Source organism: Anabrus simplex, chromosome 12, assembly GCF_040414725.1.
Source record: "Anabrus simplex isolate iqAnaSimp1 chromosome 12, ASM4041472v1, whole genome shotgun sequence".
Classification (NCBI taxonomy): Eukaryota; Metazoa; Arthropoda; class Insecta; order Orthoptera; family Tettigoniidae; genus Anabrus; species Anabrus simplex.
In genome coordinates, this window is record NC_090276.1 from 59,483,885 (window position 1) to 59,497,724 (window position 13,840).

The following is a 13,840-nucleotide window of genomic DNA, read 5'->3' on the forward strand; positions in this document are numbered from 1 at the left end:
TTCCTGGTGGACCAGCAGCTTTAATCATGTCAGCTGTAATTTCATCAGCTCCTGCTGACTTACCACTTCTCATCCTGTGGAGAGCTTGCTCTACTTCTGTCCATGTAATTGGGATATCTTCCTCTATTGTTTTCTGTCCTACATCCTCAACAGAGATCTCTTTAGGGCCATTTAGGAGCTTGTCAAAATACTGCCCCATTGTATCCGTGATATCTTCCATATTGCGAACTATATTCCCATCTGCTGTCTCCAGGGCTGTAATTGCTTCTTTATCTGATCTTTTACTTTTAACTATTCCATATATCATTTTCATATTCCCTTTACTGTCTTCTTCCAGTTTAGTTGTAAATTCTTTCCAACTTTTCTCTTTTTCTTCCCGTACAATTCTTTTAACTTCCAACTTTCTCTATCTATATTCCTTTGCTATCTCTTCCAATTTATTGTTGTGTATTTGGTCACTGTTGATTCTTCTGTCAGACTTAGCCACATCAAGAAGTTTTTTGGCTTTATTCCTTTTCATTATGGCTTCTTTCACTTTATAATTCCACCAAGATGTTCTTTTCTCTCTCACTCTTCTGCTTGTTCTTCCACATATTTTATCTGCACTACAAACCAGACTTTCCTTAAAATCATTCCATTCTTCATTACCTTTCTTTGTGCCTGTTATTGGTATTTTAGCTCTGATTTCCTCTTGAAGCTGCTGTTTGACTTCCACATCTTTCAATTTCCAGTCTTTAATTCGTGGTTTTTCCTTCTTGTCTACTTTAATAATAAGTTTGGTGACTTTTAGGTCTGCAATGAGGAGTCTATGGTTACTATCAAGGATCTCACTAGGTATCACTTTTACATCATGCACCTTTTCTCCACTTGACCTATCTGTGATGATAAGGTCTATCACTGATACAGTACATAGAGTAGTGAAACAAGAAACATAGCTCCATTAACACCTTCGGAAAAAATCCTTTAGTATCTTCTGTTTGTTGCGGTTAACCTTTCCTCCCTTCACGTTGAAACTTCTCGTCAATACAGCGCAACCGATTTTCGTAAATGGAGCTTGTCATCCGCGACATCTGGGCTAGCTTTCGTACGTGACCACGTGACACCCGAGAAATGGCGAGGATTTGCTGATTTTCCGATCACTAGGAATTTCAGTATTTCTTTTCCCGTCATATTAGTTCCCAGCTTCACTGTAACTTTTTTTTTTTTTTTTTTTTACATGTTAACTCTTCCTCACAAACCACAAATGCTGTATCGCACACAAAATTCAAGTTACGGAGTATTTTTTGCTTCAAGAGAGGAAATGATTAAGAGAAAATAATTTAATATTGTTCCGTATTGAAGTGAGTTCACTAATAAGATAAAAGAAAGTATAAAATGGTTCAAGCTTTCAATACGATTAAAATAGGAAACGTAAGTTTACATTCCTATTTAATTAAAATTGATACTGGTTTCAGCCGGTATTTTTTGTCATTATCAGCCAATCACAAATAAGTGTAACAGAGAATGCACAGGTACATCAATTGCGAGGTATAACGAATTCTGTAGGTTGCTGTTAGTGAAGCACTAAAATCCTTAGGGAATACTGTGCATTGAAATATAGTCAATCACAAATAAGACGCACAGCTAAAAATATGAAGTTTAGATGATACTGTCAGATGCAGTTTTTGAAGCGCTATAACACAGTGTTATGAAAAAATCAAATACGTACTTCTGTGGCTTGGTTCTAAAAGGGCCAATGTAATTTTTTATCAAAATTGAGATATTAACTGATGCAAATGCGTTTTATCCTGGCTTTTAACATGTTAAAAGGGCCAGTGTCTCTGTTAAGTACTAAAAGAACAGTTAACGTTTAATTAAATTAGTCCTTGCCAATAATGTTAGATTACCAATAAATATTAGAGACCTGGCAATTTTTAAAGAATACGATAGACAATATTAGCATTATAAGGTGACTTCCACAAAGAAAGTATAAATTTATTTAAAGTTAGTTGTTGAAAAAAATAATTGGGAAACTGTAAGCAAAACTTCAAATGCTCATAGCTCAAAAACAGGTTTTTGACATGGCCACGTTTAGAACCACGCCACAAATTTATCAGTTGCAGTTTATAAGGCACTGTATAATATTAAGGATCAGCACTGTGTGTCACTCATGAAGAAGTTATGGTTCAAGGACGTTAGTAAGACATACGCATTGGAGAGCACTGTATGGGAAGAAGTCCAGAATCAAATACGTGTCCGAATGTAGTACGGAGCAAATTCTTAAAAGAGTTCAGCTGCAGTCCATGAGGCACTGTATCAACAAGCAGTTTTAATTTTAGGAAATTTACAGTGCCTCATGGACTGCAGGTGAACCCTTCAAGAATTTAGTCCGTGCTATATTTAGATACGTATTTGATTCTGGACCTCTTCACACACAGTGCTCTCTAACACATTTAACTTAGAAAGTTTTAGAAGCACAGCGCCGATATACTCTTCAGGAATTTGCTCCGTAGTACATGTGCTTATTTTTGATCGGCGACTTCTTCATAATTTTTTGATCTCTTGGCGGGCAGTACCAGTCCCTAAAATTATACAGTGTCTCATAAACTGCAATTGAACTCTTCAAGAATTTACTCCGTACTACATTTGGATACGTATTTGATTCTGGATTTCTTCCCATAGAGTGCTCTCTATTGCTTATGTCTTACTAACGTTCTTAAACCATGACTTCTTCATGATTGACACGCAGTGCTGATCCTTAAAATTATACATTGCGTTATAAACTGCAACTGATAAATACATATTTGATTTTAGACTTTTTTCATAACATTACGTTATAGTGCTTCATAAACTGGATTGACAGTTTCGTACATTTATGACTGTTTTATCCCTAAAATAATGTGAGTTTTTCTGTTTTACATTTGTATAGTGCTTGCACGCAGCACAATCAGAAAGACTTTTACTAACAACAGTTCTATTACATGTAATAAATCTCATTGTAGACCGTATTGGACATCAGATATGAACATTAAAACAAGAATAATAGTTAACACCACCTTTCCAATACTTTCTTTCCTATATTTAGGAAATAAACATTACAACAGGCGTTGTAAGATGGGACATGTTTCGCTTAACAGTAGTAAGCATCATCAGCCGAAAATAAATCTTAGCCTAAAGTTAGGTCAGGGCCCTGAACCTAGTGTCCTTAACATATATGGCACCCTAAGAATCAACATTTATATTTACAAAATGAAAATATGCTTAAAACTAGTGTGAAAAAAACATAGAATGTTACAACATGGCTAAGAGAAAAAACACAATCGAGTTGAGACAGGATAAGAACAGAAAGTAGGCTATAATACAGAGCTGGTAGTGAAATAATTAAAATCATTAGGATATCATTGTTACCAGTCAGTCAATCAGAATGTTCAAACATAAAAACAAGTGTGAAAATATATAAGAGTTTTCATCATGGCTGATGATGCTTACTACTGTTAAGCGAAACATGTCCCATCTTACAACGCATGTTGTAATGTTTATTTCCTAAATATAGGAAAGATAGTATTGGAAAGGTGGTGTTAACTATTATTCTTGTCTTAATGTTCAACAACAGTTCTGTTGGTGTGATTTCAGTCAACAATTCTAAATAGGCCATCAGTTTGTCCAGCTGCATTGTTGCCTCACCATGAGTCATTGTTTCTTCTGATGGAGCACTGGTTTCATTTTCGAATTCACCATCAGTGAATTAATAGTGCATTGCTTTCAGAAGAGTGTGGGTTTGAATCCCACCTCGGTCGTTCTGGGAATGGTTTTCCACGGTTTCCCATTCTCAATTCCAGGCGAACGCCTCAACGGTACCTTTGATAGACCGTGGCCGAATTACTTACAATTCCTGTCCTTAACAATCCTTGGCGGAAAAGATATTCAAGAAGAGTCGACGCCGTAGAAGAAGTATTGTGCAAATAAAAATAAATTTTTAATATTTTCGATCCGGATTAATGAGGGCCGCATAAATGAGGTTCGTGTGTGTTTGTGGTTGCCTGATGATGGCCAAAAATACTGATCAAAACCAGTACCAATTTTAATTAAATAGAAATGTAAACTTACATTTCTTATTTTAATAGTATTGAAAGTTTGAACCATTTTTTACTTTTAACTTATTTGGAAATATTTGCTTTGAGAAATCGAGAAATTTGTGTAACCTTACTTTGAGTAATAGAGAAATATACATGTGAAGAATAGGACAAACGGCCGGAAAATTTAAGTTACTTTGAGATATTGTGATTTGAATGTATTATTAATCGTATGTGTGTGTCATAAATGAGTGATTAGGTACATTTTTTTGGTAGCCATTTTTATGTTTTTTTTCTAGTTTAAAATTTTAAATTTCATGGTCAGTATACTTTGTGTTGTGCGTATACATGTCTTTTATCCTGTCCTTACTTAAACTGTGGCGCAATATAACTTACATAACTTAGATCATAACTTACGATATATGTGATGAAAACAAAGAATCAAAAAATCTTCCTATTTTTGATTTCTGAAACTTGGCGGTTATGCAATTCAGTGTATGGTAGAGGTTGGGGTGAATGTGGTTTTGTTATTGAAAACAGGGCTGTAATAGGTCCGCATTCTCAATATAATTGCTTATATAACTTGCTTAGTACATATTGGTTTCGTACATGTTTTGAGAGCAAGGACCTTTAGCTAGGATTACTGGGGCTCTGCTGTATATCTAATTTAATCAAAGGCTAGATGTACAGTGTATTTTGTTATATGTGGAGAAACAGTATTCAGCATTTGTAATTCTATAGTTTGTCATTGGTTTACTTCTGTTAAGTTGATCTTGTGCCTATAAAAACTAAGTTATATGCGGTATTTATCTATGTATACTGTAAGTCCTTGATCCTCTCTGTCCATCTGTTTGTTCGGGGTAATCTTGAAAACCACTAAGTGGATTTTGGCATTGTTTTCACCATTATAAGGCATTTTGGGGGAAACTTTTATGTTATAATTTTGTCTATGACCAAAGGAGGTCAACCAGTAACAATCTAAGTCAAACAAGTCAAAGTAAGAATGGCCATCCATACGTCTGTCTAGCTTACACTGGCTAAACTGATAGATATATCAGTACAGTGTACAGTTACGAATTGTTCAGCATAAAAAGTTCCAAAAATCATCCATGCAGCAAATATCGATCTTTAATACATAGCCCACTGTAAGTCTTTTTATTTTACAGTTTATAGTAAAAAGAAAACGTTAAATTTGGAAACAAGTTTTGAAATTGATCAAATAAAGTCTTATCAAAATTGTTTATTCACATCAAGAAACGAATGCAGATTAAAATGTCTTTTACAGTATGTAATTTTCATCTATATTGCGCACACATCATTCTGTTTTATATATTTATTATCTATCTAATCATAAGGTATATTCATGTTCAAATAGTTCGGAAATTTCATTTCCTGGATACATAAAATGAAAATAAAACTATACGTTAGGAGATATTGTCCTTTTGAGTATTTTGTGCAATCTCCAGCTTGAGATAACATTTTAAAATAATGTTTGGTAGCCCTTGAGGTGGAAATGGCTGTTAATCTGATGAAAAGAGAAAAAGGAGCAGGGATGGATGAAATATGTGTGGAAGTACTGTAATAAAGGCAGTGGGACATGGTCTACATTGGTTATATGGGCTGTTAAGGTGTATATGGAGGAAAAAGCAAGTACCTGATGGTTGGTGTAAAGGTGTAATAATGCTATTGTTTAAGAAAGGTGACAGGAAGGTATGTGACAATTATTGAGGAATTTCACTGTTGTTACAAGTAGCTAAAATATTGCAGAGAATAATAGAGAGGAAGGGTGGAAAGAAATTTATAAGAAGGGTAGTATGGATTTTGACAGCAGGTCAACAATAAACCCTGTAATTACCATTAGATCACTGCTGGAAAAACTGTGGGAGTATGGAAAAGATCTGGTAGTGATATTCCTTGATCTAGATAAGGCATGTGATAGTGTTAACACATTGCTGACCGGATGCTTGAGCTTGTCACATACCTGTGGACCAGACATTTTTCTACTAAGCATACTAGGGTGCACTTGATTAAAAAAATGTATATAAATATTAAACCAGTCAAGATTTTATCTTTAAAATTGGTGTGAGTACTCTCCAATGCCTCTAGTAGTCGTGGATCCGCCTTTACAAAACCATCTACAGCGTCAATTCCTAACACATCATTAATGTTTACATCGTTGTCGTCGTCAGAGTCACTTGAATAAATAAGCACAGTAGGTAAATTACGGCGTGTAGAGGCTTGAATATCACTTCCACTATCACCCTCACATTCAGTTTCCACTAATTCATTATCACTATATCCATTTAAACAATCATCGGCATATAATTCTTCTGAAATATTGTCGTCAGCTAACACCATATTCCGCAGGTTCTTGTCATTGACTGAACCGGCAGAAACTAAGTCGAAGTTTTAAAACTAAATCTTTCTGGAAGTGGTGCATCCAAAACAATGTAAAAATACACCCTACTAAGACATGGGCATTTTTTTTTACCGAGCGTCGGCCTAAATTCGGTCAACTTTCTGTATATAACATCGCCTTGTCTTTGACAAAATTACACATTTAGGCTTAACTATGGACAGAACTGTGTCCTGGAGATATAATATCGAACAGGTTTTTCCAGTGTACTATGTAGGAATAATCTTGATTGCAGGGAAGTTTTCTTTAACCTGAGCATTTAGGCTGTCTAAAATAATCTCCCAATCTCCAAATAAATGTCGTACATTTTTCTTCATACAGTACCAAGCGTGGAGTGATCTAACCAAACCCTAGTCGGTCCTTGTTCTACGCGCTGCCTTTTTTTATGATAGTGAAAAGATTTCTCCCTTTCCTTTCCTTTCCTTTTTTTTTTTTTTTAATGCTTCTCCAATCACCTTTACTGTTAAAGGCACTCCCAAACATGCCTTGGCTTTTTCATAAACAAGGTAACTATTATTGTCCATCTGCTCTCCTTCATTCTTAAAACCACAGATAGCACCTAAAATCATCTTCACTCTAAAGAAAAGCACAATTATTTGACTTAGGCTATTTAAGGAGATGTTTTACCGTTACACATGGACCCTACAACTATTTACACCACATGAATTTAGAAGACGAATAGTAGGGCCAATATTCCTCAAGCTGTACACTGTCCCATAAACACGGCTATTGCGTGGCTCAAGAGCAACAAGAGCTTTTGACAGAATCCACTCCTGAGTCACATTTCCCAGAAAGCAAGGCAAATACGTTATCTCTTCAGATAGTCACCTCTTCATATATTAGTGAGTAGAATAGTACAGCTGTTTGTTTGCTTTGCGCCACTAATATATATATTCTAGAACACACTACCTAAACTAACATTTGTTGTTTTTGTTGTCTATCCTAAGGGGCTTCACACAATGCATTCAGTGGTCATGTGTGCTTAGTGAGTGTAGGAAGATGTCTGATAATCTGTATTAATGTGGTAAATACAAGTGTGTGTACTTGTAATTAGCTGAATCGGCCATGGCCCTAACAATGGAACCATCCTGGCATTTGCCTGGTGTTGAAAATGCGAATCCACAGAAAACAATTTGACTGATGGATGGCAGTGAGATTGGAACTCTCCACCTTCCTATCATTGTACAGCCCATACTGCGGCACATTAAATGACTACCCTCCCACTGTCGGTTGTAAACTCATGCCTTATTTACTACTTCCTCCCCCGCCCCCCCCCCCCCCTTTAAAATGTTGAGGGCAAAATTCAAGGGGTGGGGGGGCAATACACAATGACAACAAAAAAAGCTGAAGTAGAATTGAGATATACAACTTCAAAAATGTTATTTATCAAATTAATATTTAGAAGCAGATAACTAAAATAACACTAATTTGAACAGTTGACAGGCTTCTCTTCAAATATCATGCTGTGTTCAAAAGCAACAGCAATACAGGTGAACTTCCTCTTGGGGTCAACCTTAGCAATAAAACCAGGCATAATATTTGCTACAAAAAATTTATTTACCGAGGTTGATAGCTGCAGTCGCTTAAGTGCAGCCAGTATCCAGTAATCGGGAGATAGTGGGTTCGAACCCCACCGTCGGCAGCCCTGAAGATGGTTTTCCGTGTTTTCCCATTTTCACAAAAGGCAAATGCTGGGGCTGTACCTTAATTTAAGGCCACGGCCACCTCCTTCCCATTCCTAGGCCTTTCCTATTCCATCGTCGCCATAAGACATATCTGTGTCTGTATCTGTATCTTGCTTTTGGGGTCAACCTTAGCAGAAAACCATCCATAATATTTGGTATACAAAGTGTGTGAATCAAGTTAAATGCATAAATAAATTCTGTGTACCTATCCTTTCGAAAGATGTGTCGGTAGATAGATAAATCTTCTCGGGGGACTTTGCTACCATTTCTTCCGTGATCAAATTTCAAGCTTAAAGAATCCAAGAGCACAATTGTGTGTTGCCTGGTCTGTTAATACTGCCCCCTTTATTAGTTCGAAGCAACCAGATGCCATCCATTCCCCGTAAAACCGGCGGAGATCATCTTTAAATGGTTTATTCACCGAGATGTCCAGCAGCTGTAAAATTTATATTAGTCCGCCTTGTATTATGACAGGATGTTGATACAGTACATCTCATCATGGGGCTCCACTAAATGCCCACGAACACCGTCCAGGACAAGCATGGTATCAGTCCCATGCATCTTTCAGCCAGTCTTTCATTACATCAGCTGACATCCATCCTTGTTTGTGCACTTGAACAACGATACCAGTTGGAAGATTGCTCTTTGACTAAGCCACCTGTAATTGGTGAAACATCTCTGTTGGTGGTAGGAAATAAATAAATAAATAAATGAAATTTCAGAAAGAAGAAAGTCATTTTATCGTCTTACGTTTGATGACTAATTTGTGAAATTGATCCTGTAAATCATTTCAGGTTATAAGAACTATACATGTGTGAAACCATAATAGTGAATATCTCTCTAAGAGGGAGGGCGTCCGTTCGTAAAACTGGGCCAAATCCATATAAAGTGCCGACCCCAATAAATGGGGAGAAAGGCCAGGAAGAATATGCTATAGGTGTGAATCATGCGCTAGGAGTACATTTTATAGGCAACATTTTCCTGAGACCTTCCTCTCTCCTGACCTGTATCTCTTATGTGATTTCTGTATGAGAATTTGTTGTTTTCAGAAGTATATGAGCAAAGGAAGGTCCAGTATTGTGTTGTGCTTGTAGCGGTGCATCCGAGGCGGCGTGGCGCAGCTGGTGGGAAGGCACCCTTGTGCCCCCTCCTGGTGGTAACTATGCTCTACTCTCTTGCTTTCAGGGTGGTGGTCGAGCACGCCCGCGGGACGGCCCGCCGGGACCGTGGCTATGGTGGCGGCGGGGGAGGTTACGGACCAAGGCGGTCTTCGTGGATGGACAAGTAAGCGAGCTTGCCACTACTTTTCTCCCTCACTTCTGTTGCAGAGTGTCTGTAGAGATAGCGCGTGGAACACCGCGGGGCAGCGACGTTTGGCGAGGAGGCGGCGGTGGTTGGGGAAGTGGGCGCGGCGGTGGGTACTCACCCCCTCCGCCGCGAAGGAGGAATCGTACACGCGACAAGTAAGCTAGTTTTGGGAGGAGGCAGACCTCTGGTGATAAGTGGGAAATACTAAAGTGTTCTCATTTTCCTTTTTTAGTTCGTCATAAGGTTTTGGAGGTTTTTAAATTAGCTTATGGCTGAACTGAAATATGCGGTGTCATTATTTTGCCATCAGCCATATATAAAAAATTTTGAGGATCTGTTTATATTTGTGCATGACTACTTTGAATTTCTTTTGTATGTAGAATTGTTGTTTGGAAATAACATCCTTTAAGTTACACTTGAGTGTTATTTTAATTCTGTAAGTATTGGGTTATGATGTTTGTGGTCATTGCTACAGCCTGGTTTTGTAATAACCTGAGCTTCTCCTTAGCCTTCTGATTTATGTTTTACTGTGCTAAAATCTGAAGATGGTGATTCTCAAACAAAAGTTGATTGGTAAAACAAAATACGAACAACATGTAGCAGAAGGCTAAAAAGGTGTGCCGTGGTAAATCGTGGCCCTTTATCATCAGTGATTATTATATGTATACTTGGTTATGTATCTTTTGTTGAGTGATCAGGATCTACATGGTACCTGCAGTGCAATTCTTTATTTTTTTATTTATGGCGGTGAAGGCAGAGTATCCATCGGTAGTGTGTCACACATTCTGGGTAGCATGTTTTTATAACCCTTTCTTATTTCGTAATGTCATTGTCATCAGTACAGTTTTCTGCTACATGTATTACAATGTCACACCATAAACATCAGTCTGTTGTAGTATATAGTTGTAGAGTAGCTGAGGAGTTGCTTTAACCATTCCCATTTTTCATAGGCTGTCCTGTTGAGAGGTTATTATGTGTATATTGGTGCTGATATATCTAATATGAATTTACTTCAGTTTCTAATTCATTCTGTGTGTTTAATTTATGTGCATCTTCTCTTTAAAAAAAAATAAATTTCAATTTTATGTTTGAAATGACATAGGGATATTATACCCAGTTTTCTTTTGTAATTACCGTTTTTACTCATGTTAAATTCCCGCTTTTCAAAGCAATCCTTAATCTCGAAGGTCGGGTGGGTTGAAACTACGTGAAGTTCATTTTGAATCTCAAATGTTTTGATTTCCACCACCTTTGCTATATGGCTCTTATGCAACAGCCGGCGCACAGATGTCTTTCGAAGACACAGCTACCCTCTGCATGCTCTAAACTGTTTTTCCTGTATTGCTTTTCTCCATGTCTCTAGTGCCTTTAACTGTACTTTTCTTGCAAAACTGATAACCATCTAAAAACATTATATTTTCAGTTTCTATGTTCTGGCTTGATTTTGGCCGTGAAATGATAAACTGGTTTTTTTTTTTTTTTTTTTTTTTGGCACAATGCAATTGTTCTTTTGATTTTTACCAGTGGTGCATATATGATGGCTCTACATAAAACTTACGTGCAGCAGCACGACTGCTGTTATTTTCTGCAAACACTATGACTGTTCGTTTAAATTAAATTATGCGATGTAACTCCTGTTTTCTTTGCTGATTACTAACCCCTGTTCACTTACGTATGCAAAAATAATTAGCTTAATTAAGGGACCGGTATACATTACTTAGAAAATGCACGCATTCTGCAGGGTATAATAGGATATTAGCGATGCTCGCATTGACGTATCATGCGGAGCTTGCCAAGCTGCGTATCTCCGTACTACAGTGTTGCCACTTGCGTTTTCCAGTTGCAGCATACAAACCGACGACCAGTTGTTGAAACAACAGAGCTTTGGCTGTTAAACGGCAGGAAATGAATATAACATTTTATTTTGTATACCCTGGGTAGACTGTATGTTAATCAACACAGTTATCTGTGCGTTAAATGATTCAAGTTTAGGAAGTCACCGGCTGTGCTATGTATTTTTTAACGTAGTTGTCTTTTTTGTAGTGTTTCTGTGGAGACAGTCTTGTGTTTTTGAAGCAATGAAGTGTTCTGAAATTAAACAGACTGCCAAAACCACTTTTTCCATTGTTGGTTGCCAAATTTAACATTATTATAAAGGGCAGAAAAAGAGGTGGATTCATCAAATATTTGGCAATTGACCCAGTTGTTGGAACACTGGTTTACTTAATCTTATGCCAGACTTTGACGTAATGTTCGTCCAAGTGAAAGGTGTAGATATTAACTTGCTCCTGGAGTAAGAAATGTACAACACACCTCACCGCGTGTTATTCGTAAACCAAAAATTACAGCGCCCTAGAGTGGCACGGATGATGTTATTCGTGATTAGCTTGGGAATATTGATGTTGACGTTCACAATGAAAGAGTGCGAAGTGAAGGTAATTCATCTTCAAATGATATTGGTGAAGGTGTTCCTGATTCTACTTCTGGAGAGCCAGCGTCAACGGATAATTCAATATACTGGAAGATTAAGGAATATGACCATTCTTTTCCGCAGTGAACTTGAGGATGGCTTTGTATTTCAGTATTGCCCAATAACTTACGTAATATATAGCCACAGCATTTTGCACTCTGTTGTTTACATACTTATTGCATTATTCAGTGGGCAAATGTTCGGTTTGAAAACACCTGAATAATTTCACCACAGTACATTTCATGAGAAACTAAATATATAATACATTGATGACAGAACAGGTTTAATAATCATGATGGGAAAATTATGCAATTTTTATTAATTTCCCCAAATTTCCATTTCATAGTTCACGGTGGGAATATTATATGGGTAAATATGGTAATGTAGTGGAACCTTGATATATCTAATTTCTAGATTTTTAGGTATTTATTTTGAGTTATCAAAATTTCGAGAGATAGAGATTACCGTTTTTGAGTATGTATAGAACATAATTTCATCATATGGATCTGTGGGCGTGTACTGAATACAAAATTTTTAACAGTATGTAAATATAGGAGCCATCTATTCTATGCCATTACTTTAATTATAACCATTATTATAGTATCTTTATAGAAGACAGGATACAGTACATTCAGTAGTGAAACATACCTCGGTTAGCACCTCGGAAAAAATACACTAGTCTCTTCTGTTTATTACTGTTAATCTTTCGTCCCTTCATGCTGAAACTTCTCGTTAATACCACGCAGCCGAGATTTGTAAATGGAGCTTGTCGTCCGCAACTTCGGGGGGGTTGCTTTCGCACGTGACGGTAATTAATTCACACCCAATAAACAGCGAGGCTTGAAACGTTATACTTTGGGTGTGGTGTCGTGTCTGGGTAACCATGTACACTCAGAATATCGTGGTATAGCAGTACGGAAATGGCAAATCAATAAACCAACAAAGTAAACACAGCCAAAATTGTAGTACACTCACGAATAATCAGGGATCATTAGAGAACACAACCAAGTTATGAACTTGGATACTAGTCCGACTAACGTGGTAACATAAACAAACAGCAGCCCATCAAAGTATGGCATGCCACGAAGGATTGCAGCTCTCCACAAAATCTATGCGTATACAAGTACTCAGATTTCAGATTCAAAGTGAACCGTTTTCGCAGAGCGCACAAGGAAACATTTTACTGTGTCCATTTTCCAAAGGGACCCGAGGTAAGTACAGATACTAAAGGGCATGGAAATACGTGTGACAGAAATCAGGGAAAGAGAAGGAACTGCTTTTTCATAATAATAATAATAATAATAATGTATTACAACAAATACCAAAAACGATTTTTACATGCCAAAGAAAGTGAACAGATGATTAAAGAGAGCAACAATATTTTCAAAAATAGATACTTCGGATTTTTAAAATAAATGGGACGACCATTAAATAAAACAATTTTCTATCCAAAACAGCTAGAATCAAAACAAGAGATGAATTTTACAATAGTTTTCATTAGGAGTATCCTACAAATGCTAAACAGATATTACCCATTAATACAAAATTTTAAAAGAATTTTGAACAGGCATATAGGCCACTGTACAATCGCAAAAGAAAAAGAAGAGAGAACCCCAGGACAGGAACATGGGAAAAAAAGGAGGACGAGGAAGAGAACAATACCTAGGGCAGGCAACAGGGATTAGGTAAGATAGAACCTACAAGTTTTAATATAATCCTGAAACTCAAACAGAAGCTGGGCGTAAATATCAATACAGTTAGTCCTATTCTTGCGTTTGTTCACCCAGTCTTTTAGTATCCAGTGGTTCATATCACTGTGATTTACACGTTGTAGAAAGCGAAATTTGGAAAAAACCGTAGTGTAGTTCCATGACAAACACCAGTGTCCACAGCTCAGACTAGTGATATT

The 13,840-nt window shown here is 37.0% G+C and overlaps 1 protein-coding gene across 7 annotated transcripts in view; it reads left to right on the forward strand.

Annotated features, from left to right (window-relative positions):
- LOC136884042 (serine-arginine protein 55) overlaps positions 1-13,840 on the forward strand; it is a 190,094-nt gene that overhangs the window by 70,045 nt on the left and 106,209 nt on the right. For 4 of the 7 annotated variants that reach the window (XM_067156061.2, XM_067156064.2, XM_067156063.2 and 1 more), the window contains exon 4: positions 9,482-9,616. In XM_067156061.2, the coding sequence (XP_067012162.1) occupies positions 9,482-9,616 (135 nt within the window). Of the gene's footprint in view, positions 1-9,338; positions 9,438-9,481; positions 9,617-13,840 lie in introns of all 7 variants that reach the window. The other 3 variants (XM_067156065.2, XM_067156068.2, XM_067156066.2) reach the window with 1 other exon arrangement.